Genomic DNA, 25,099 nt, shown 5'->3' on the forward strand with positions numbered 1-25,099 from the left:
CAGTTGTCAGTGCTTATACTACATTTTTAAAGATTTGCCTTGAGAGAGTCTTTGAACCTCTTTTGTTGACCACCAGCTTTACGCTTTCCATTTTTACATTCGGAACAGAGTAGTTGCTTTGGAAGACGATCATCAGGCATCCACACAACATGACCAGTCCAACGAAGTTGATGTTGAAGAATCATTGCTTCCACACGGGTGATCTTTGCTTCTTCCTGTACGCTGGCATTAGTTCGCCTGTCTTCCCAAGTGATGTGTAAAACTTTTCGGAGACCCCGTTGATGGAATCTTTTGAGGCATATAACTCCCTACTTGCGGGATTTACAATGGCTGTCAGTGCACTCTACTTGTCAAGTTCAAGTGCCTATGCAGCTCAGGACCTGATTGCTGGAGAGAGAGAGAGAGAGAGAGAGAGATACTGCCTTGTCCCTTATACACCCAGTCACTCACTGCAGTCGGCCGGCAGGAGAGGCTTCCCTGCCAAAGATGTCAGAAGCCCAGTCCTTAGCAGGGCTTGTAGTGCAGCTGCCCCTGTTCTGTGGAGCCTCCGGCATCCACAGCCTGCAGTTTCGGGAAACAATTGAAGACGTTTTTGTTCCAAAAGGTTTCCCTGGCTGAATAAGCGGGTCCTCTGGCCAGGGTCAAAGCAGTTTACGTTACAAAAAATAAAAGCATGAAAAAATAAACATAATTTAAAAGCAAAAGGGTTTTGGATGGATGCAAACTGCCTTGAGAGATGGGCGTTTAGAAGGAGATGAATGAATCAATGGTCCATCCCCCAGGAGTAATAAAGTTACTTTAGGAAGAGGGAGAAAATATTGACCCTTCTCAGCTGCTGCTGCTGCTGCTGCTGCTGCTGCTGCTGCTGCTGCTGCTTCTGCTTCTCTTCAGGCACGCTGGACGCTGCCTTCGCCTGCGTCAAACCCCTTGGCCCATCCAGCTCAGGATTGTCTACATGGAGTGGCAGTTGCTCTCCAGGATTTCTTGCCCAGCCCTGTCTGGAGATGCCACGGACCGGGGGGACCTTCTTTGCCCCTGAGCTGCGAGGGGGGGCCTTCTTTAAGGGGCCATTTGGAAAGCATCCAGCTTGGCGGCTGCATCCCCCTGTGTGCGCTGCTCTGCAATCTGCTAAAGCTGTTTCCAAAAGAGCATTGGATGTGACTTAGAAATCTCTCCCTTTTATTATTATTATTATTATTATTATTATTATTATTATTATTATTCCTTGTGGGTTTTGAAATTTGCTTGGGGCAGCCATGAGGCAGAGAATCTGCTTAGCCCTCGGCCTAAAAGCTGCATCCCCAAATTGTTATAGCAATAGTACAGTCATACCTCGAGTTACAGACACTTCAGGCTCCATTTTTTCAGGGTGCGGACGCTCCTCAACTCGGAAGTACTGGAACGGGTTACTTCCGGGTTTCAGAGGTCACGCATGCGCAGAAGCACGAAATCATGCTTTGCGCAGAAGCGCCAAATTGCAACTTGCACATCTGCAGAAGCGCCACTGCAGGTTGAGAACGTGCATCCCGCACAGATCACGTTCACAACCCGAGCATTAAAATAATAATAAGAAGAAGAGTCTAGTATCTCTTCCACCACCTCCTTGGGGTGGAAATCAGCTGGTGGGGGTTTTGATGGGGGAAATGGCTTCCATTAATTCCCCACTCTTTTGCTCCTGGCTCCGCCTCATCCGCAGCGGTTCCTCCCTCCCTGTTGCTACATCCAAATGAAGAAATTGAAGCCCACGGGAACCCACCTGCATCAAATCTGGCTCTTGTGGTCAGAGCAAGGCTGGTGAGACGGGGCTGTTCCCCCACTCCCAGAGTGAATCATTTTGTCCACAGCTATTTTGGTTTGCAAAGCCTCTCATCTCTGTGCCCTGCTGTGGTCCCTGCACCCGCAGCCGGTTTGCCTTGGGCTCTCCTTTGCCTCCTGCATCTCTTCCAGCTGGAGGCCGTCTTGCAGAAAAAGGGCAGCCCTCAAGAAAACGCTCCAGGCTTGGCCAGTACTTTCCAGGGCGGGGGCCTCTGGCACACTCAGCCTTGTCCAAACCGTAGACCTCCTGGGCTAAATCTGCCACTGGCTGAGCAAAAGCCCCGAGGCGGAAAGGCTACTGGAAAGTTGGAGGGGACAAAAAGGAGTTTTGCTTCGGTGAAAACACAGTGCTGGGGGTTTTTACTGTCTGCAATAAGCCGTTGGTGGTGATGGTGTATTTTTGCTTGTAATGAATTAGCAGAACTGCTTTCCAAGATGCGCAGTTGTGGCGCTTGTTGGTGGAGGGATTACCTGGGGGGGGGGATGCTAAGTGGCAAGAAAAACTCAAGCTCATCAGTTTTCTTGAATTAATTAAAATGCTTTGACTGCATTTTGAATTAAGGTGCAATTACTTGTTACTGTTTTGAATGTTATTGTCTTCCCTGGTGGGTCGTGCAAACCACTATTCTGAACAATGTTTTTAATAGGGTAGGGGGCACTAGGGCTGAGTGTAACCAAGGGGGTGAGGCCAGATAAAGTTTGGGAATCCTTGAATGAGTTGAATAGACAGTTCGGATGCACAGAAGGAAGCACACAGGCCTTGCTCAAAGCAAAGAACACCTGAGCAGCACCTGCAAGCTCGGCTGGCTGAGGCTGATCGGAGCCCAAAACTGCTGGGGGAGGCCACTTTTCACTTTGACATTTTTTAACGTCCCATTTCAGCTTTGTACTAAAAGGTAGCAAACATTTGTCAGCCCCGACATCTCGTTTATCTGCACTATTCTTAGCATGTTGGCTGACCCATATAATTGCTGGAGAATCATCTGGCCACCATTTCAAAACGCTTCTCACCTGTGATAGGGCTGTCATCAAAGGTTTTGGAGGCTTGTCCATCACCCCACCCACCCCCCATATTTACTCTGATCTCACAAGCCCCATCCGAGGCAGGGCCTCCCCAAGACATTTTGGCACTTGAGGTTAACCACAAAATGGCACATTCCCTCTCCCACCAGGGAAGATGATCCGCATTGGGAACAAGGTGTGGAATCAAATCAATCCTGTAGGTCTTCCCTAGAGGTAGGAGGAGACCAGCAGTGCAGCAATGCGGGGGGGGGAGGGGGGACTGCCAAGGATGCAGCCTAGAATAGCATTAGCCCTTTTTTTTTGCTAATGCTTAGTGAGTTGTTTCAGAAGAGCCTGCTGGATGAGGCCAGTCTATTACCTATTATTCTTTTATAAAAGTATATACCGCTCAATCACAAAACATATCAAAGTGGTTTACAAGATTAAAGATGTAAAAACCATACAATAAAAGTATTAAAAACAATTTTAAGAAGAAAAGCAGTTAAAAGCATCAATAAACCAATTGTGGGAGATGTGCTCCTAGTCACCTACACGGGCCTGGAGAAATAGGAGTTTTCTTTTCTTTTTTTGAAGATAATCTTTATTGATTTTATGATTACATACAATACATATACACATTACATTTACATTTACTCCTAAGAGTTGACTTCCCTCCTTCCTTCTGGCTTTTTTATGTTGTGTCTTAAGTTTTTCGCATTGTCTTTATCAATTTTGTATATTGTTGTTCTTCTTTCAACTTTATCCATACAATGTCTATATACAAATAAATCTTTCTGTATATACACGTCTTGTTGTTTGTCTATATTCATTTACAGATACAATTAGTTACCTTGATTGTAATTTACATTTTAATTCATATTGTCCTTAATAGGAGTTTTCAGCAAGCATTTAAAAGTTGGCACAGAAGGTGACGGCTGAATCTCACAGGGGCCAGCAGAAGCCCACATGGGAAGCGCACAAGCAGGACCTGAGCACCAGAGCAACTCTCCCCTCCTGCAGTTTCCAGCAACTGGGATTCAGACACATTGCTGCCTCTGACTGTGGAGACAGGAGCATGGCCATCCTCTCCTGCTCCATTGTTTTGTCCAACCCTCTTTTAAAGTCATCCAAGTTAGCAGGCATCCCTGCCTCCCATTTCTCTTCAAAACTTAGCGAAAGGAGCTGGAGAAGTAAAGTGGCAGAGAGGGGAACCTTATAAACTGCCAAGCCCATTTCTCTCCCTTCAGAACAAGACACCGTTCACGAGCACAGGAGGCCCAGAAGCTGCCTTGCGCTGCGTTGGAGCAATGGTCCGGCCATTTCAGCGTTGCCTGCTCCTCTCCAGGTTTCAGGCAAAGGAGCCCTTCCAGCCCCCACTGGAAATGCCATGGGGACTGAATCGGGGACCACCTGCCTGCAAACCCCACACACTCTGCGGCTGAAGCGTTGCATAACAGCCCTTGCAAGAACAAATTCCAGGGTTGCTTAAAGTACTAGCAGAGATTAGCTGATTAGTTGCGGATGGAGCCACGGCCGGTCAGAGGCACAGAGAGGAAGAGGGGGCAATTGCCCGGCCAGGCCAGGCCGCTTTCCTGCTGCCACGGAGCCACAGTCCCCAAAATGCCAAGAAAGGGATTCCCAGCATTAACCCTTCTTCACGTTCTCCCCCCCACAGGCTCATTGGAAGGGTCACTGAGGGATGGGGCAGGAGACAAAGGCAGAGCCATAAGGCCATGAGGGCAGGATGAAACTGGGACTAGGGACTGTCATTCCTGCATTGCAGGGAGTGGGCTAGATAATAATTATTAATATTATTAATATTTATTATTATTTGTACCCTGCCCATCTAGCTGGGTTCCCCCAGCCACTCTGGGCGGCTTCCAACAAAGATTAAAAATACATAAAAATGTCACACATTAAAAACTTCCCTGAACAGGGCTGCCTTCAGATGTTTTCTAAATGTCAAGTTGTTGTTTATCTCTTTGACATCGGGTGGGAGGGAGTTCCACAGGGCAGGTGCTACTGCCAAGAAGGCCCTCTGCCTGGTTGCCTGTAGCTTTGCTTCTCACAGGGAGGGAACCGCCAGAAGGCCCTCGGAGCTGGATCTCAGTGTTCTGGCTGAAAGATGGGGGTGGAGACGCTCCTTCAGGGATACTGGACCGAGGCTATTTAGGGCTTTCAAGGTCAGCACCAACAATCTGAATTGTGCCCAGAAACGTACTGGGAGCAGATCTCTCAGGACCGGTGTTATGTGGTCCCGGCAGCCACTCCCAGTCACCAGTCTAGCTGCCGCATTCTGGATTAGTTGTAGTTTCCGGGTCCCCTTCAAAGGTAGCCCCACCTAGAGCACATTGCAGTAGTCCAAGCGGGAGAAAACCAGAGCATGCCCCACTCTGGCAAGACAATGCGCAGGCAGGGAGGGTCTCAGCCTGCGTACCAGATGGAGCTGGGAGACAGGTGCCCTGGACACAGATGTCTCTTGGGGTTCCCTTCCAACTCCATGATTGGATCTGGCAGATTAATTACCCACTTGGACTCGGTTCCCCAGGTGTAAAATGGGAATAATGGTGACCTACAAGAGCCCTCAAAGGAGGCTCTATTCTTTCTTATTTTGTCCCTGGCTGCAAAAAAAGAAAGAAAAGAGGGGTAAGATAAGCCCTGCTGATTTCCCACCCCATTGCCTCCCCCGCAGTGAATCATAGGAAAGGTGTGTTGCTCCTGCAGGGACCTGCGCTGGCATTTGGGTGCCAAGCAGAAAGGCGGGCATCGGAGGCTGAGCCCGGGAGCATTTCAGAGGCACCGGATTTCAGCACAGAAAACTCCCAAGTGGTATCTCTGGAATGCAGAGCCGCACAGTGACGCCTTTCGCCCCAACCTCCAGTCTGGGAGGGATGATGGGGTTGTCTCTTAAGGTTAGCAGCAAAATGAGGAAGAAGCAGAACAGGGAGAGATGCTCTTTCCAGTGCCTGGGGAGCTTTCTTGCTCTCCTTCGTTTCCCGCTGGGTGTGATTCGGAGATGGTGCTGGAGCCAGAAAGATGCCCTTCATGTTTCCCAGCCCGGTTTGCCCCCATGACATCTTCCTCCCTCCCTTTCAGGTGGACTATCATGCAGTGGCATGCGGTGAATTTTTTCGTAGGGGATCAGTTAGGGCCAGAGGCGCCAGCTTGCGAGGGCAATGGGGGCGGCGATGTTGTGCCTGTGACGGTGCATGCGTGAGCATCACGCCTCCCTCCCTAAGCCAGCCAGAAGCTTCCAGGCATTGGGAAGGAGGCGCCAGGCTTTAATACTTTAAGACAGTGGTACCTCGGGTTAAGTACTTAATTCGTTCCGGAGGTCTGTTCTTAACCTGAAACTGCTCTTAACCTGAAGCACCACTTTAGCTAATGGGGCCTTCTGCTCCTGCTGTGCCACCGGAGCACGATTTCTGTTCTCATCCTGAAGCAAAGTTCTTAACCTGAAGCACTATTTCTGGGTTAGCAGAGTCTGTAACCTGAAGTGTATGTAACCTGAAGAGTATGTAACCTGAGGTACCACTGTACTCTAATTTACTGGGAACATTTAGGGGGCTGGCCTAGTCCCCCAGTCCACTGACCACACACCACTGCCATAATGGAACCAGCAAAGTCTCTGTTTAAACTCTCCTGCTCCCTTTGCTTCAGCTAACTTCACAAGACCGACACCAGCCCAAACATATCATGGGCACTGGCAGCACGGAAGAGAAACTTATTTTTAAAAACGAAACATACCAGTTTTGCACCTAGGAAAAGAGACAGCCTTGGCCTCCATGAATTTGTCTGTCAATGGCAACTCCTTGGTTGTTTGCACCTTTATCTCCATGGAACTTCGTACGGTGTATGTGGTTCCTCCTCTCTGCATTTAATCCCCACAACGACCTTGTGAGGCAGGCTAGGCTGAGGGGCAATGACAGGCCCCCAGTGAGCTTCGTGGCCAAGTGGGAATTTGAACTCTAGTCTCTGCTGACCTGAGCCCTAGCCTGACACTCTAACCACGACGCCATGCTGGTTTCTAGAAGTAGATGGGCCATTGGTCTGATCCAGCCTTATGTGCTGACTTGCTGCTGGTAGGCAGAGAGCCGGCATTTTGCGGCTTCTTCCATGCCGGGAGACGTGCTTGCAGTCGCATCAGAAGCCTGGGAGGCGACAGGAAGGAAGGCCGGCTCCATGAGGAAGCCGCTTTGATAAGTGGTTTCAATGGCAGGAGGGAAGCAACCTGCTGTGGAAACACACAGGGCTCCCCCCCCCCCCCTTTCAATGTGGCATTCATCAAAGTGCAGGAGGGCCAAGCCCAGCTAGCGGCAGGGTCGGGGGGGGGCACTGCTGAGGTCCCCCTCCTCCCCCAGGAGCAAAACCTGTGGGATCCAGCATGGAAGCAGGAAAAAGTGTGGGTGGGCAGGAAGCACAGGGACTCAACCCACAAGGACCCCGGCCCTTCAGTGTCCTCTCTCATGCCCTTCCCATGCTGTAGTCCGGCTACTCCTAAGTAACACCCTCCCATACCTCGTGTCTGGAACTCCCCAGGGCTCCAGGGACCCTTCAAGGCCTTCCTCTGTGGGTCAGCCAGGTCACCTGGGGAGCTGAGCACCCTGGGAAGATGGGGCCAGGAGAGGAGTCTGCTGCTATGGACCCCGTCAGGATGGCTGAGTCACACTGATGCCCCAATGTCCGAGCAGTTAGGCCACTCCAGCCCACAAAAGGAAAGACAGCCAGGCCAGCCGATTCAGAAGGTGCAATTGAATGGGAGGGAGGGAGGTGAAAATGAAGGCAGGAATTGGTGTCCAAATGGTGCAAGCTGAACTGGAGAATCTCAATGGTTGACCCCGCAAGAGGCTCCAGATTAAATCTCAAGCACCTCCAGATTGGGAGAGCAAGAGAAAGACCCCTGCCTCAATTCCTCTGTGGGTGGGGGCCTGATTCTCTGCCACGTGACTTCCTGTGCTCTAAATTGTTGCCTCTTTGGGCTCTGCTTCTCCGGGCATCAAAAGTGAGACCCGGATTAGGTCCTGGAAGAGACCTGGGTTCAAATCCGCCCTTGGCCAAGAAGCTCCCTGGCCAACCACTGCCTCTCAGCCTAGCCTACCTCACAGGCCTGTTGTGAGGACTGAATGAGGAGGGGAAGAAGAATCATGTAGACTGCCTGGAAGAAAAAGTTGGGATAGGAATGCAAGAAGCAACTCATTTTTCACACAGCAAATCTGGTTTCTTTCTTTTGTGCAAACAAGGGCTCTCCTGATGCAGCCTCGGGGTGGGGCAGAGCAAGGGCCCGCTCCCTGCTCCGTGGGCGACGTTGGCTCAGGCTGACCTAGCCTACAGGGTTGTTGTGAAGATAACCAGTCAGAGAAACCCCCAAGGCGCATGGGGAAGGGAATGGAAGGGGCAAGAAGGTCATTGCTCCAGCTCCAGCAGGCAGGAGGGCCAGGCGGTGGAAAGGAGGCCCTTCTGGGACTGAGAGCTGCTGCCGGCCAGAGCTGACAACGCTGGCCTCCCAGCGCTCATTCCAGGGCGAAGCAGGCGCCGGTGGGGCAAGCCAGGCGCGGTCCGAAGAGCCTCCAGGCCAGCTTCTCGGGGCGCGGCGAGGGATGCGCTCAGCGAGGCTCCTGTTCTGCACACCCCGGGGCGCCAACCCCGGAGCAACTGCGCCCCGCTCCCTCGCCTGCCTGCCTGCCTGCCCGGCCCCGAGTGGCCTCGCCTCTCCGGCCCGGGCTGTCCCCTCCTCCGCTGGGGCGGGCGAGGAAGCGCCAGGAGGGAGTATAAAGGCGCCGGGCGGGCGCGCAGGCGGGCAAGCCGGGACGCGGGGCGAGGAGAGGCCGGAGCAGACGCCGCCGAGGGACCAGCGCAGCCGGCAAGTGCGCGGCGCCTGCCGCTCTCCCGGTTTGCAGAGCAGGGCTGGAGAGGGGGGCCGCTTCTCCCGCTTGCAGGACCCTCCTTCGCCAGCCTCCCGGGGAACCCCTCGTTGGGTGGGGGGCAGGCGAGGACCCCCCGGCCCCAGCTGGTCCTGCAAGCACGCTCCCCTCTCCGTTTTCCGCCGGGATTCCGGTTGCGGGGGGTGGAAGCATCGGCTGGGAAGCATCGGCTGGTGATGCGCCGGGAGGCTGCTGGCTTGGCCAGGGCTTCGGGGGGGACGGAGGGGAGTTAGCGGGCTTCGTCCGCAAGTCACGAGATCTCTGCAGCGGGAGGGGGCGGGGGAGAAAGGAGCGTTGGGTCCCCGCCGCCGCCGCCTTCACACGGTCGCGGGCAACACGCGTGTGCGGGGGAGAGCCTTCCCTTCCCCGCGAGGAAGAGACAAAGCGCGGCGTCGCCCGGCAAGCTGCTGAAAAGGAGAAGCGCGGAGCCGGGGCTCGTGATGCGCGTCTGGCGAGGAGCCTCCGGGCGTCTGCCGCGGGCACGACCGGCCCAGACCTGCCCGCCATGGGGGGAAGGAGGAGGCGGCGGCGGCGCGTTTCCAGAGGCCCCTTCCCAGCAGGGGGCATGGAGAGGTGGGAGGGGGCGTCGAGAGGTGCGGGAGTCTGGCACCCCACCCGCAGCGCCCCGGAGTCTCGGGGACGGGGGCAGTTGCGCGGGGCTGGGTAGGGGGCAAGGGCCAGACTCGTCTGCGCCCCCGGGTCCGGGTCTGGCTTGGAGAAGGGGGGTGCTCCGGCTCAGGAACCAGGCAGCCCGAGCTGGGGTGGGGAAGCTCAGGGGGCTGCTGGAGAGAGCTGCCCCTCATCCCCGGGACTGCCCGGTGGAGCTCCTCTTTCTTGGGGGGCTGTATCACCCCCAACCCCCATTCCCGCTCCCGCGCAGTGCGCAGCGAGAGGCCGGCGGGGCTGCGCCCAAGTGGAGGAGAAGCGAGCCCGAAGGGAGCCGCTGGAAAACTCTGGCCCCAGCCTGACCTCAAACTCCTGATCTTCCAGCAGCTCGCCAGATCCACACCCCCCGCCACACACACAAAGGAGAAGCATAAGAAAGAGGAGAGTCCGCAGGCCGGACTGCCCCCTCCCTCGCAGAGCCATCTCGGCCAGCGGCCAGATCCCCACAGCCCCGTTGGCCAGACCTTTGCGTCCCTGGTGCGTATTGCCCGTCCTCTGGAACTTAGCGGATAGCTGCCTCTGACCATGGAGGCTCTGCTGAGCGCTCAGGGTAGCAGCTGTTGGAGGAGGAGAGAAGAGAAAGGGGGGCTTGGTGGGGTCCCTCTAGAAGCTCCGGCTGAGGTCAAGAGAGGATCCTTCTTCCTTCCCAGCAAGGACCCCTGTGATCCTCACCCCATGAACTGGGTCTGGCCTCCTGTCAGTCTTTAAAAAGCATAGGGTTTTAGAACTGTGAAGTTGGAGGGGACCCCAAAGGTCATGTACTCCAACCCCCTGCAATGCAGGAGTGTGACCATCTGAAACAACGTAAGCCGTGCTCTGAAGAAAATGCCCACCAGCTCTGACCCAAAGGCCCGTCTTCTCCAGCCCTCTCAGCGTGACCCATCGGACGGGCACTCTGGGCAAAAGGAGCTTTGGGTCTTTCTTCACTTGTGGACTGATTGGTGTCCCTCCAGCACTTCATGAAAAATTGTTGCAAAAACAAGGCTCCTCCTAGAGGAAGAGTGGGAGACAAAACCCCAGAATGGTAGAGTTGGAAGGGACTCCCCAGGGTCATCCAGTCCCACCCCCTGCAATGCAGGAATCTCAGCTGAAGCCTCCAGGACAGAGGGCCATCTGACCTCTTCAAGGAAGGAGATAAATTCAATAAATACTGTCCTTTTCTGTGTATAAGACTAGGTTTTTTAACTCTAAAATAATGTTAAAAAACAGGGGCCGTCTTATACGTAGGGGTTATCCATTTTCATAAATTTGAGTCCCCCAAAAGAGGGGTCATGTTGTACATGGAAAAATACAGTAAACAATTTAAAAAAATAAATCCTGTAAAACTGTAATGTGCAATAATAATAATAATTTCTATTTATACCACACCCTCCCCGGCCAGAGCCGGGCTCAGGGCAGCTAACACCAGTAAAAATTACAGTAAAAACATAATGGGGGGGGGGGGAACCAATTTAAAATACAGGTTAAAATGCAATTTAAAGTGCAGCCTCATTTTAAAAGTAGCCCATAGATCACATAAAGACATAGAAATATTGAAATTACCATGCCCCATGAAGAACATCATCCACACACCAGCCTTTAAGAACATGAGAAAAAAGTTCTTTTTTAAATCAGGCACCTAAAAGAAGATAAGGTTGGGAGGAGAAGCACTTCAGTGGGGAGGTCATTTGACAGGCACAGAGCCCCCGCCAAAAAGGCTCTGTCCCACAGGCCCCACCCACAGTTTAGTATGGAGACCCCCAGAAGAGTCCCAGCTGGGGATCACAGCGCCTTGGCAGGTGGGGGCGGGAGGTGGTGTTCTCTCGGGAATTGGGGCCCCAGGTCATTCAGGGACTTTCACTTCCAGCTGAGGACCTTGAATTGGGCCCAGGAAGTTCTCGTCTTAGACTGGCACAGAGCCAGTTGCATTCAAATCCCCCCCCCCCCCAGCGCCGAGGAGCTGAGGTTTCTGTTGCTCTGCCTGTAATGTGCTGGAGGGTTTCCTCAGAGGACTGTGCGCAGTGAAGAGCGCTCAAGATGGCCAAGTGCCCATCAAATCACTGGCCCTCAGCACTGTGGGAGGGACTGGTGCCACTTCTGTGTCCTTCGCAGCCCCTGGCACACATCCCTTGCCAGGGAGGGGGGCGGGGAAGGAGAGGGAGCTGCTGCCCACGGACCTACAGCTGGATCAGGCCAAAGAGGGCCCATCTAGTCCAGCCCCCTGTCCTCACAGTACCCAATGCGAAACTCACAAGTGGGATTTGAGCACAAGGGAATGGATACTGATGTTTTAGACCTTGAAGGTCACAACAGTAGTTTTGGTTGGGATGCATCAAAGACGAAATGTAGCCCCAGAATCTACAACGTATTTGTGGTATGAAACGGTTAAAGCACATAGGGCTTTCTTGAATCGTGTCGTAAGAAAATCGGTTTTGTCCAGTCCTGTGGGAGGGAGTTCCACAGTTTAACGATGTGCTCCTGCATGAACTATGTTCTAGGGCCAACGACTTGCTCTCCTCCACCACCTCTTGCAGGGCAAGTGCCACCATGGTCCTGTGCCACTCTCTTCTCCTCTTCCTCCTCCTGCTGCCCTTCTTGGGCACAGCGGCTGCCGCTGCCACTCCAGGCTTCAAGATCAGGATGACAGCCAAGGGCTTGGACCTGGGTAAGGAGGCGGGGGGCAAGGGGAGGGGATCCTGCAAAGCGGTTCTCTTTGGGGTACCTGCCTGGTCCTCAGCACTGCTCCTGCCAAGGACACCTCTGGCCTTGGGGTCCTGCCCCATTCTGCCTGCCAAAGGGGTCTTGGCGGGTCTCTTGGCCGGCACCTCCTGCCCCCAAGGGATGTGGGGGGCTGCTTGACCCCCCTCCTGGGTTTGCGAGGGGAGCAGCTGGCAGTGACACCCCTCTGGGGGCTTTTGCAGTGAAGCAGGAGGGGCTCCGCTTTGTGGAACAGGAGTTGGAGAACATCACCATCGCTGATTTCCACGGCAAGGAGGGCCAGTTCCACTACAACATCAGCAAGTGAGTTTATTTGGGGGGGGGGGCTGCCCCACAGGGGCTTTGCTTCCTAGCTTAGAAGATGCTGTGCTTGGCCATGGACCAATCGCCCATCCTGGGTTGGTGGTCGCCTCCTGTAGCAAGGAGTTCCATAGTTTAGTTGCAGGCTGTAACTCTGCAATTCAGTACCAGGCTGCGTCTCTCCCTCTCCCCGCAGGGTGAGAGTGACCCATCTCCACCTGTCCGCCTCCGACCTGCGCTTTGAGCCCAAGCAACACCTGGCCTTCAACATCAACAACGGGTCCATCAGCCTGCGCTTCCGCCGCCAGCTGCTCTACTGGTTCTTGTGAGTCACTCGCACTCCACTCTTGCTCCAGCCCAGCCTCTGGCACCAGCCCAAACAGGGAGCCTTGGAGGAGGCTGGCTTGGGGAGGGGGGTAACTAAGCCTCGATCCAGTATACCTGAAGGAGCGTCTCCACCCCCATCGTTCTGCCCGGACACTGAGGTCCAGCGCCAAGGGCCTTCTGGCGGTTCCCTCACTGCAAGAAACAAAGCTACAGGGAACCAGGCAGTGGGCCTCCTCGGTGGTGGCGCCTGCCCTGTGGAATGCCCTCCCACCAGATGTTAAAGAGAACAACTACCAGACTTTTAGAAGACATCCAAAGGCAGCCCTGTTTAGGGAAGCTTTTAATGTTTAATAGACTATTGTATTTTAATATTTTTTGGGAAGCCGCTCAGAGTGGCTGGGGAAACCCAGCCAGATGGGTGGGGTATAAATTAATTATTATTATTAAGCCCCCGGGCAGCCAGCTCCTTCCCACCACAGACAGAGGGTCCTTGCAAGGGAGCTGTGAGCCCTGAAGTGGCAAGACCTCTTGTTAACTGGGATTCATGCATTGCAAAGCGTTGGACTAGCTGGCCTTGCAGCTCTACAGTTTGATGAGTCTGCCTGGATAGCATGTATCATGCATGGGAATGAAGCAAATATGAATCCCTGTGACCCACGTGTGGGGTAAATAACAAAAGAATTGAGTGGGTGCCTGGAATCAAAGTGTGGGGCTAAGCTCACCTTTCAGCAAGGGAGAGCCCCCAGTTCCAGAGTTTAAACTCACAAAGTCAAGCAGCTCAGTGAAGCGAGAGGAATATAAGCGGCTTGCATATCTCGTTTAGTCTGCTTGCAAAGCACTCCCCTCTTTCTACCCCTTTGCAATGAACAGACCACACACTGTTAAGTAAGTTTAAAATGCTTTACTTACAAAATGTTCCAAAAGTCGGATTAATGCATTTATCCAAGCAGCGGCAAAGAAAGCACAGGCAGAATACTGTTGGGTAGAAAATGCAGAAAGATTGCTTCAATCGCACGGGCTCTAAGCTTGGAGTCTGCTTAGGCATGTCTTCCTTGATCAGTTATATGGCACAGAGAGAGAGGGAACAGGAAGAGAAGGCTTAACTTCCTCCCTCTTCAGAGAAGAGGAGGCGTGACCTAGCTGAGTCCAGGAAAAGGATTCTGTAGTCTTAGCCCCTTCATGCACTAACTAGTATTTATGCATTATTATATTTGACTGCAATCTCCCACAGAAACCTCTGTCACTCTAATGGGCCAATTGTGCCCTCCCAGCCTGGTCCTCAGCGCTCTCTCTGCAGAGACCCTGGCCTGATCCTGGCATCAAAGGCTGGGCCTCGGCTTCCAAGTGCCCTGTGGTGGGCTCCCTTTGTGGCTGAATTGTGTGGCTGCTGGCCTAATCATCATCATCATCACCATCATCATCATTTAATTCTTTATGCCCCAGCCACTCTGGGCGGCTTCCAGCAAAATATGAGGACTTGGGGGTTGGCCTCCTGTGGGACACCTGGAGAGTCAGCCTTCCCACCCCCATGCCTACTTTTAACCCTTTCCGCCCCAGCTATGACATCGGCTCCATTAACACTTCGGCCGAGGGGGTCCACATCCACACCCAGCTGGAGCTCTCCAAGGACAACAGCGGCCGCCTCAAGATCTCCAACTTCAGCTGCAATGCTTCCATCGCCCGCATGCATGCCGGATTCAGCGGCACGCTCAGGTACGCCTGCCTCCTGCTTGGCCCCTGCCTCCTCCTTGGTTGCTGCTTTGGGGCTGAGAGAGGTGGCGAGCTGCTTCAGGGACCAGGCTGGACTGCCGAAGGGTGCTGGCAACTAAGTTGGCATCATGGTGGCATGGTTGGAAGGGGCGGGAGGGAGCCCATGGCAGCAATAGAGGAGCCCATGGTGGCTGAGGATGCTTTGGGGGCAGTGGCTGGAAGGTCCAGCAAGGAGTTAGGGTGGCTCATGCCCACTGGGCAGAATAGATAAGAAGAGCTGGCTGGATCAGGCCAATGGCCCGTCTAATTTAGCATCCTGTTCTCACAGTGACCAAGCAGATGCCTCAATGGGAAACCAGTAAGCAGGATCTGACCACAAGAGCAACTCTCCCCCTTCCTGTGGTTTCCAGGGGAAGGCAGAGCACAGCCGTCCTGGCTAGCAGCCTTTGATAGCTCTTTACAATCTTCTTTTAAGGCTTCTAGGGTGGTGGCCACCTACTGTGGGAGGGAGTTCCACAGTTTAACTATGTGCTGAAGGACTTTCTCTCATCTGTCCTGAGTCTTTCAGCATCCTTGAAGGTCCACAAAGGCTTGTGTTAGGAGATGCTGCGACAGGGAGGGGAGGGGCATTCTGGGACTTCCCCTTAGAAAGGATCCAGGGTCTCCACCAAGGTGGTTTTGATTTAAATCAAATCAATTTAAATCACTAGTCAGTAGGACTCAATTTATTATTATTATTATTATTATTATTATTATTATTATTATTATTATTATTTTACAGACAGACTCATTCTTGCTTGTATACTCTTAATATATACAACCAGATGAAGGTTTCATTTTTGGAATAATACATTTTCAGAGTAGTTTTTACAGTTATATCAAAAATTGCTGATTTGGCTATACTATTAGAAATACAAACACAGGTAATTATGAAATTATTGTTTATATTTGAACAACTTTTCAAATATCGGAAGGAGAAAAACAATCATTTCCTTAATAACAATTTAAACTATTTAACACAAAAACGTTATAGCATACATATCCATGTTTGTTAACTGATGTGGTTAAACAATTAAAAACAAACAAAAAAACTTAGACTGAGTTCTAGCACATATGAAAAACTTAAAACAAATCCTTATTTCCTGATGAATAGCCTTAGAACTATAATGTAACAAATAGAAAACTATCTTTAGAAAGATTTTTCCTCCAAAAGCATTTTATTATAAATATTTCCGATTTAAATAAAAAAAAACTTTTTAAAAGAAAACCATTGATTTTTATCCCTTCTGGGCTCCACTCTCACACTTTTGCGTTCTCTCCAGAAAGGTGTATGAATTCCTCGGCACTTTCCTCACCACGGGGATGCGCTACCTTCTCAACCAGCAGGTAAGAACCACCAAGCCAGAGGTAGGTGGGGCATTGGACCTTTGGCAGCCCCTCTTGCCGACAGGGGGCAGGAAGAGGTCCCCAAGAGGAGAGGGGGAGAGACCCTCCCTTCCCTCCGCCTTGCTTCCTGCTCCCCGCAGACTCCCCCATTCCCTTTCTCGCTTTCAGATCTGCCCGGTGCTGAACCACGCTGGGCTGGTGCTGATCAACTCTCTGCTGGACACGGTGCCAGGTGAGGAAGGCAGGGCAAGGCGACCCACACTCTGGCCCCGCTGCCTGCCTGAGCTCGAGGGTCAATAGTGGGGGGACGTAGGAGAAGGCCAACGGCCCCTCAAGTCCAGCAGCCTGTTCTTTTTTATATATCATATTTTTATTAGGAATTTCAACAAAACATTTTATCAAAAAACATATCATCCTTAATTCCCCTTAATGTTATTCTCTGCATGTTACAAAATTATATAGATCCTTAATTTATCTGATTGGCTATTATCAATGAAAAGTTTGTGAGTGTTTATTCAAAACCTGCCAAGGAGTCCAGTTCATTTTGTTATTTCTTTATGTACTTTGTAAAGGGTTCCCATTCTTCCTTAAAATCACAGTTGTCCTTATCACATAGTTTACCGTATTTTTCGCTCCATAGGGCGCACCGGACCATAGGGCGCACCTAGTTTTTAGGGGGGGAAATAAAGAAAAAAATATTCCTCCCCCCCCAGCCCCAAAGAGCAAAGAAGCAAAGGCAGCCAGCGGGATCCATCCTGCTGGCTGTCTTGGCTTCCTCTTTAGCCACGCACAACCTCTCCAGCCGGCAGAAGCTGTGCGCGCCTTTGTTTATAGCCGCAGGGCTGGGACAGGGGAAGCCCGAGCTTGCCCCAACACCAGCCACCAGAACAGGCTGCTATCTGCCAGCCTTCAGAAGGCGTGTGGGTAGCTGCTTGAAGCCCGGGGAGCGCAGCGGGGTTCAGGCTTCAGGCTGCTATCCGCAAGCCTTCAGAGCTGCGGAGAGCTGCCTGAAGCCTGGAGAGCGAGAGGGGTCGGTGCGCACCGACCCCTCTTGCTCTCCAGGCTTCAGCAAAAGCCTGTATTCGCCCCATAGGACGCACACACATTTCCCCTTCATTTTTGGAGGGGGAAAAGTGTGTCCTATAGAGCGAAAAATACGGTATATGTCAGTTTCGCGAATTCCACATAGTCCACCAGTTTCTCTTGCCACAGTTCTTTAGTTGGGATTTCTTCATTCTTCCATCCCTGTGCTATTAAGACTCTTGATGCCATTGTCACATACATGAAAATGTTTTTCAGTTTCCTTGGCAGGTCTTTTCCTACAATACCTAACAGAAAGGTTTCAGGGTTTTTTTTTACAAATGTTAATTGGAACATTTTCAAATCCAGCAGCCTGTTCTTACAGGTGCCAGCCAGAGGCCTGTGGGAAACCTGCAAGCAGGATTCGAACACAATTCCCAGCAACTGGGGTTCAGAGGCATCTTCACTCTGACCGTGGAGGTGGAACATGGCCATGTGGCTCAGGCAGGCAGGCAGGCAGGCAAGGGACCCTGCGGCCATCAGCTGCGCTCACTCACCCTCTCTCCCCCTGCCCTGCAGTGCGGAACCCGGTGGACGACCACATTGGGATAGACTACTCCCTGCTGAAGAATCCCGTTGTCACGTCTGACACCATGGACCTGGATTTTGAGGTGCCTCCTGCAGCAGAGCCCAGGGCTGGGGAACACCGGGACTTGGGTGGGGGTCCCGGACAGGGAAGAGGGCTGAAGACTGTTGGGATACTGCCGGGGAGACGGGGGCAATTGGCAGCCCCCAGCTGTCTCCAGCCACCGGCCGGCAGCCGGGCGACACTCCGGTTCCTGGTCAGCATCAATCAGCGACACGAGCCTCAGATACATTTAGAGACCTGTGCACACTCTATCAGCAGAGTGAATAAATTTTCTCACAACGGAAGATGCGGACAGAGACATGTGTAAGCAGTAGTTACAGCATTTTATTCAGCATAGTTCAGGAACAAAGGAAAACATGTCTGCTTCCCTTCGTGTCCAACAAAACAGCAGGAAACACAAAAGCTATATACAAACGGAAGTTCCCAGCAGACTGTGCTGGAAGTAAACAGGCATGTGACACACAAGTCGTGCCTGTACCCTTTTAAGGTGGAACGGAACTATATCCTAACAAAAAAAGTGGGGTGGAGCAGCTGAGCAGGCTGTGCCCAACATCTGCCCAAGGGGGACAGGAGAAGTCTTTGCTCTCTGGGATTGGTGGTAGGCAGAGCCCAAGGAAACGGGGACTGATGTGCACTCCGGCTGCACTCACGGAAGAAGCCTTTGCCAATATTTAAATCCTAGAGGTTTGGAGGGGGGAGGTCTCCAGCTTGCATCAGAAGGAGCAGCAAGATGCGGGCAAGGGATTGAATATTTGGGGAGTCAAAGCCCACCCTGTGGTACCAGGCAGGCGTGCTTGGGGCACGGGCGAGCTGTGAGCAGGTGGCTCCTGGCAGTTGGGTCTGACCGGGGTTGTCCCCCTTCCCCCCACAGGGCAAATTCTTCTACTTGGGGGACGAGAACAAGACCCTCCCCAACCTGGCCGTGGAGCCTGTCGTGCTGGAGACGGAGCGCATGGTGTACCTGGCCGTCTCTGAGTACTTCTTCGATTCCGCCCTCTTCTCCTACTTCCAGGCTGACGTTCTGAGCATGGAGATTGCCGACGAAAAGGTTTGTTGGGCAGAGAAGCCACGGGGCGGGTGGGTGGGTGAGGATCAAAAGCAATGCCAAGCGGGCAGAGGCCAGGGACCCCCAGCCACTGCTCTGATCCACTGGAACCCTTTGCTCTCGTTCCAGGTGCCAAAGGATTTGGAGGTTCTGCTGAGAGCCACGTTTTTCGGGAGCATCGTCATGATGGTGAGTGGCGGCGGGAGGGAAGGAGCTTGCGCTGGGCCAGTTCCCTCCTTCCTTCATCCAGACTCCATGCTTCTCACCCACCAGAGGGGCAGCAGAGCTCTGGGAGAGACGCTGAGTTGTGGGCAAAGGGGCACAAGAGAGGCTTCCACCTCTCTCTGTGTGTGATCTGATAATCTCCCTCAGCTCTGCCCCAGGAAATTGTTGTTGTCCAACTCTTCGTGACCCCCTGGACCAGAGCACGCCAGGCACTTCTGTCTTCCACTGCCTCCTGCAGTTTGGTCAAACTCATGTTTGTAGCTTCGAGATCACTGTCCCACCATCTCGTCCCCTTCTCCTTGTGCCCTCCATCTTTCCCAACATCAGGGTCTTTTCCAGGGAGTCTTCTCTTCTCATGAGGTGGCCAAAGTATTGGAGCCTCAGCTTCAGGATCTGTCCTTCCAGTGAGCACTCAGGGCTGATTTCCTTCAGAATGGATAGGTTTGATCTTCTTGCAGTCAAGAGTCTCCTCCAGCACCAGAATTCAAAAGCATCCATTCTTTGGCGATCAGCCTTCTTTATGGTCCAGCTCTCACTTCCATACATCACTACTGGGAAAACCAGAGCTTGAACTATAAGGACCTTTGTTGGCAAAGTGATGTCTCTGTTTTTTAAGATGCTGTCTAGGTTTGTCATTGCTTTGCTCCCAAGAATCAGGCGTCTTTTAATTTTGTGGCTACTGTCACCATCTGCAGTGATCATGGAGCCCAAGAAAGTAAAATCTCTCACTGCCTCCATTTCTTCCCCTTCTATTTGCCAGGAGGTGATGGGACCAGTGGCCATGATCTCTGGTTTTTTGATGTTGAGCTTCAGACCATATTTTGCGCTCTCCTCTTTCACCCTCATTAAAAGGTTCTTTAATTCCTCCTCACTTTCTGCCATCAAGGTTGTGTCATCTGCCTATCTGAGGTTGTTGATATTTCTTCTGGTGATCTTAATTCCGGCTTGGGATTCATCCAGCCCAGCCTTTCGCATGATGAATTCTGCATATAGGTTAAATAAGCAGGGAAACAGTATACAGCCTTGTCGTACTCCTTTCCCAATTTTGAACCAATCAGTTGTTCCATATCCAGTTCTAACTTCTTGTCCCACACAGAGATTTCTCCAGGAACTAGCTGGAGTCAAAGGGGTCTCCTTCAGCCTCACTGTCGCAAGAAGGGTGCCTGGGCTCCAGGCCAGGGCTGGACAGAGCTGGGTGGGCTCAGGCACAAGAAGGATTGTGCCCCCAGGGCTGAAGTCCAGAGGGATGAGGGTCCCCAGCTGGAAAAGCCCATGGCACCCCCAAGCCCGTTCCCTGGTCCTCCTTGGCTGAAATGAAAGCCCTTCTCCATGCAGTGCACAGCTAGACTGTGGAACTCCCTCCCACTGGAAGCAGTGATGGCCTAGATGGCTCCTGAATCCCAGGAGGGGCAGAGGGCTCTTGCGTTCAAATCCTGCTTTCAGATTTCCCATAGGCAACAGTCCAGCTCTTGTGAGAGGAAGATGCTGCGCTAGATTTGGCCTGATCCTGCAGGCTCTCCTCATCGGAGTCCCTCCTCCTTTCCTCCAGAACCCCTCCGTGGTGGATGCTCCTCTGATGCTGAGGCTGCGGGTCTCCTCGCCGCCCAGCTGCGCCATCAAGGCCTCGGGGATGTCCATCTCCGTCACAGCCACCCTCAACATCTTCTTGGCGCCTGTGGATCAGCCCCTGGTCCAGCTTTCCAGCATGACCATGGTGAGTGGTGCAGGCGAGGCCAGAGGTTGGGGAAACCGGCCCCCGCCAGGGACACAGCTCCTGGGGGGGCACAAAAACCAGACTGGGGGGTGTAGGGCAGAGATGTTTGTGGCAAGGGGCCACCACTGTCGCAGCAAGATAAAACCCAGGAGAAGTTTCCTCTCCTTCTCGCACCACAGAACAAGGGGGTGCAATTCTTCTGGAGAAGCCCAGTCAGATGGGCGGAGTATAAATAAATAGATTATAATTATAATTATTATGCCCTTCCTCTCTGCGGACCCTTTGAGGACTTGGGTGGCATTATTTTTATTATTATTATATTATATTATATGATATGATATGATTTATTATTTATTTATTTCCTTCCCTAAAAAGGGCTGCCTTCAGATGTCTATTAAAGATAGGATAGCTGCTTATTTCCTTCACATCTGAAGGGAGGGCATTCTACAGGGCGGGCGCCACTACCAAGAAGGCCCTCTGCCTGGTTCCCTGAAGCTTTGCTTCTTGCAATGAGGGAACCGCCAGAAGGCCCTTGGCACTGGACCTCAGCGTCTGGGAAGAATGATGGGGGTGGAGACGCTCCTTCAGGTATACTGGACCGAGGCCATTTAGGGCTTTCAAGGTCAGCACCAACATTTTGAATTGTGCTCGGAAACGTACTGGGAGCCAATGTACGCCTTTCAGGACCGGTGTTATGGGGTCTCGGCGGTCGCTCCCAGTCACCAGTCTAGCTGCCACATTCTGGATTCGTTGTAGTTTCCAGATCACCTTCAAAGGTAGCCCCACGTAGAGCGCATTGCAGTAGTCCAAGCGGGAGATAACTAGAGCTGTAATTTCTAATGCAGCTATTGCAGTAAATTGATTTTTCCAGGGGTGGTTGTGTGCTGATACAGCTCTTTGCCAAGGGCACAGGGGACCCTCAGGGCATCTCTGAGTGAGGCCAGAACTTCCTCTCCTGCTCACTCAGGTGTTTCCCCCCAGCTCAAAGGAGCTGCTGACTCTCCTGCGACCCCTTGTCCTCCTGCAGCGGCAATTCTTGCATCGCTGTGGGTTAGACTAGATGGCCCCTGGGGTCCCGTCCAACTTGGCAATTCTACGATTCCTCCTCCTCCTCCTCCTCCTCCTCCTCCTCCTCCTCCTCCTCCATCTCCCTGTGGAGTGGTTCACCTGAGTCACCTGCAGCAGTTTCCACAGCAAGCTCCTTGCCTGTAGAAGAGGATAACTCTGGAGCCCCAAAGGCTGGGAGGGCGGACTGTCCGGGAGCAGTGCTGTTGGGGTGGGGGTCTGCTGTCACAGGATTAGGGCCCTGGGGGTCCCAGGTCATGGTCAAAGAGCTCTTCTAGGAGGCCGTGACAGCTCTTGGCCTCCAACTGCTGCTTCTGTCTCTGTTGGGAAGCCAGAGGGTGGCCGTCGCCCCCGTCCCCCATGTCGGGCTCCTTTGAAACTGAGCTGCTCCTTTGAATTGACGCCTTGGCAGGTTTTGAATAAATGTGCACAATTTGTTTGTTAACATAGTAGATGGAAAATGTAGGGATTCTTACACTTTTGTAACATGCAGAGAACAATATATGCAAATAAATCAGAACGAGGAACTGAGGGAAGTCGTGGGGGGCATGTGAGGGGGGGGAAATGGGGGGGGAATACAATTGTTGAAATAATTTGTTATATGAAAATAACCAATAAAAAACTTTTAAAAAAAGAAAAAATGAGAAACTGACCTGCCCCTCATCTCCTTCCCAGGAAGCTCGGCTGAGCGCAAAGGTGCTTCTGCGCAAGAAAACCTTGCAGGTGCTGATGGACCTGAGAAGGTACCGGAAGATGTCGCAGGATGGGGAGAAGGAGCAGCCATGGCCCAGGACGGACGGCTGTCACTCACTTCTTCCTCTCTCTTTACCTTGTTCAGGTTCCGGATCTACTCCAACCAGTCGGCGCTGGAATCCCTGGCCGTAAGTGCTGGGGGCTGGGCCTGGGGGAGATGGCCTGGGAGAGGCAAGGCAGGGCTGCAGCTCAGAATGGGGTCACCTCCCGTGCCCTGCCGTGTGCCCAGGAGTGCTGGGCTCCGTTTCCCGTGTCTCCCCCCAAAAGGACCTGGAAAGAGCTCCCTGCTCCTGCCACCCTGAAGAGCCAGAGGGGAAACTGAGGCTGCTGTCTCTCCTTCACTGGGGCTGTTTAAGCAGAGGCCGGGTGACCACCTGTCAGGAACTCTTTAGTGGCGATTTCTGCGTTGTAGGGGTTGGGCTAGAGGACCTTTGGGGGTCCCTTCTGACCCTACGATTCTTCTATGGCTCTCTCTCTCCCTCCCTCCCCAGCTGATCCCTCTGCAAGGGCCCCTGAAGACTCTGCTGCAACTGACCATCATGCCCATCATCAACGGTAAGAGGCGTGGGAAAAGGAGAAACGTCCTTGCGCAGAGGCCCTGGACCGACTTCTGACTCAGCCTGGCCACCGCAGCCAAGAACGAGAGCTTTCCTCTCTTCTCTGTTGAACTGGGGCAGCAGGGGGGGGGAGAGACGGGACACAGTGCTGAGCATCAGGGTGGTCACTCTGTGCCCCCCCACCAATTGCAGCTGGGTGGCAATTCACCCCCCCCCCCCCGTCACTTTTGGCCACGGGGACCTCTGGGAGCCCAGAGACATCTCAAAGGCCACTCCTTCAGCACAAAGGCAGCAACTGTTCCTTGGCCCCAGATTTCAGCCTGGGTTCAGATCAAGATGAATGTGAGAAGAGCCTGGCTGCTGGATCAGGGCATGGTGGGGGGGGGGGGATCTAGTCCAGCACCTTTTTTTCACAGCGGCCAATCAGATGCCTGTGGATCTGTGGCAGGATCTGAGCCCAAGAGCCCTCTTCTCTCCTGCTGTTTCCACCAACTGGTATTTCAGAAGCATTGCTGCCCCCAAATGTGGAGACAGAGTAGAGCCATTGCGGTGTTAACGGAGAAATCTGAGGGCTCCCTTGGACAAAAAACAAGGACCCCAGCCAGGAATAGCAGAGCAAAAGAGCAGCCAGGAGGCTTGGCCTTGATTGAAGACTGTCGTGACAGGACTCCCACCTGCCACCAGGTGGAACAAGATGATGGAAGAAGAGCCCCCAAACTTTTATTAGCTGCTAATCCCCATGTTACACCCCCCAAACTACATCACTAATACATCATGGCTACATCATGAAAGGGGAGGTCTGGTGGCAGGAATCTGAGCATCCTGGACCCTGCCCCATGGTTCCCCTTGCCCTCTACCAAACACCCATCAAGTGGAACAAAAGAGATCTTTACATTTCCCTGTTTCCCAGCCAAGTTCATCCCACCCTTTTGTCTTCATCTGGGTTTGGTATTTCTGGAATGGCTACCTGTCTGGCACTCAGGTATCAGGAGGCCAGGGATTATCCCTCAGGCAGAGGGGCTGCTGAGGAGCTGAGCACATTGATCAGTGAGTTCTTACACTTGGTATTGTGCAACAGAGGCCCTTTGAATAGATAGGAAGAAACTGTGATGAAGTGTTTTGTGGGGACAAACCACACAAGTCACAAAAGTGATTGTGCTGATTCTGGCAGTGGGCTGCACGTGCATGATATCTGCTGGAGGGGCAACCCCCCCAACCTATACATAAGTTCCTGCAGCAGCAGCTAGTGGCTCCCGAGAGCCCTCTCCTCCATAACTCTTGCCTCAACTCTTTCTTTTCCTTTTCTTGCAGAGAGAACCAAGAAGGGGGTGCAGATCCCACTCCCCGAAGGCATGGATTTCATGAAGGAAGTGGTCACCTACCACAAGGTAGGCATAAGGATATGAGCAGGATCTGAGCCCTCCCCTCTTGGGGCTTCCGGAAGCATTCACTGTTTCGAACCACAGAGGCAGAGACCGAGTCAGCTGCCTCACAGTCCTCGACAGCCTTTTTCCGCCTTGCATTTTAGAGCAAGAGTCCAACTTCTCTGGCAGGATGCAGCCGTGCTACTGCTGTCACCGCCTCCACCTCCCCTTTCCAGGAGCTCCAGCGTCTTCCCTCCCCTGGGAAGTGGCAGCAGCCGAAGCTCCAAACCTGCCCCAACTTTGCCCACCTCTCTCTCCTTCCTTTGCAGGGCTACCTGACCATTGGCGCAGACCTCCATTTCTCCAAAGGCCTGAGAGAGGTGGTGGAGAAGTACAGGACCCCGCAGGGCCCACCGCCGACCTCCGTGGCTGCCTGAGGGGCTCCACCAGCAGCCCCCCCTCTGGCCTCCCCCCCCTCTGAAGGGCAGAGCGCCTGCCTGCCCTGGTTTGGCCTCCGCCAGCTCACGGCAGGACCAAGCAGGCAGCATCATCACCAGCAGGGCAGGACAAGGCGGCGGCAGCAGCTGCTGCCGCTTTGGGAACCTGAACCAATAAAACAGGTCAAAACCACTCATCTTTGGAGACCTGCCTGCTGTCTTCTGTGGGGACGGGGCTGCTCCATTCCCAGTGTGCCAGTCTGCGGAGGTGCTTTGCCCGCTCTGTGGCTCAGCCCAGGACTGCTGAGGGCCTTGTGCCAAGGGGCAGCGTCTGGCAGGAAGGCGCCAGGCCTCCAGGGGGGCTTTGCCACAGAGCAGGCACTCTGGCCCAAACAGTGTGGCTGAATTCCCCTCTTTGGAAAGGCAAAGCCACGGAGATGGATAGC

At 53.0% G+C, this 25,099-nt stretch overlaps 1 protein-coding gene across 2 annotated transcripts; it reads left to right on the plus strand.

The window, feature by feature from the left end:
• The first annotated feature begins 8,399 nt into the window (after positions 1-8,399).
• On the plus strand, positions 8,400-24,858 carry PLTP (phospholipid transfer protein). Of its 2 annotated transcripts, none has more exons than XM_083744376.1 (16): positions 8,400-8,677; positions 11,918-12,048; positions 12,305-12,404; positions 12,598-12,726; positions 14,286-14,441; positions 15,761-15,824; positions 15,993-16,056; positions 17,424-17,515; positions 18,365-18,541; positions 18,668-18,727; positions 20,313-20,477; positions 22,218-22,285; positions 22,381-22,423; positions 22,787-22,850; positions 24,164-24,240; positions 24,546-24,858. In XM_083744376.1, exons 1-16 carry the CDS (start codon positions 8,415-8,417, stop codon positions 24,651-24,653), a joined length of 1,761 nt encoding a protein of 586 aa, XP_083600502.1. In that variant the 5' UTR covers positions 8,400-8,414; the 3' UTR covers positions 24,654-24,858. The 2 variants fall into 2 exon arrangements, with proteins under 2 accessions (XP_083600502.1, XP_083600503.1); XM_083744377.1 differs by lacking the exon at positions 8,400-8,677 and adding an exon at positions 9,734-9,881.
• The last annotated feature ends 241 nt before the right edge of the window (positions 24,859-25,099 follow it).

The sequence above is a fragment of the Podarcis gaigeae genome (assembly GCF_964106915.1).
Source record: "Podarcis gaigeae genome assembly, chromosome: 6".
NCBI lineage: Eukaryota > Metazoa > Chordata > Lepidosauria > Squamata > Lacertidae > Podarcis > Podarcis gaigeae.

Coding starts and splice junctions, on each gene's coding strand:
- PLTP (XM_083744376.1), top strand. CDS start 8,415: ATGCGCTCAGCGAGGCTCCTGTTCTGCACACCCCGGGGCGCCAACCCC. Junction 12,405..12,597: donor TTCCACTACAACATCAGCAA/GTGAGTTTATTT, acceptor CTCTCCCCGCAG/GGTGAGAGTGACCCATCTCC. Junction 22,424..22,786: donor CGGCGCTGGAATCCCTGGCC/GTAAGTGCTGGG, acceptor CTCCCTCCCCAG/CTGATCCCTCTGCAAGGGCC.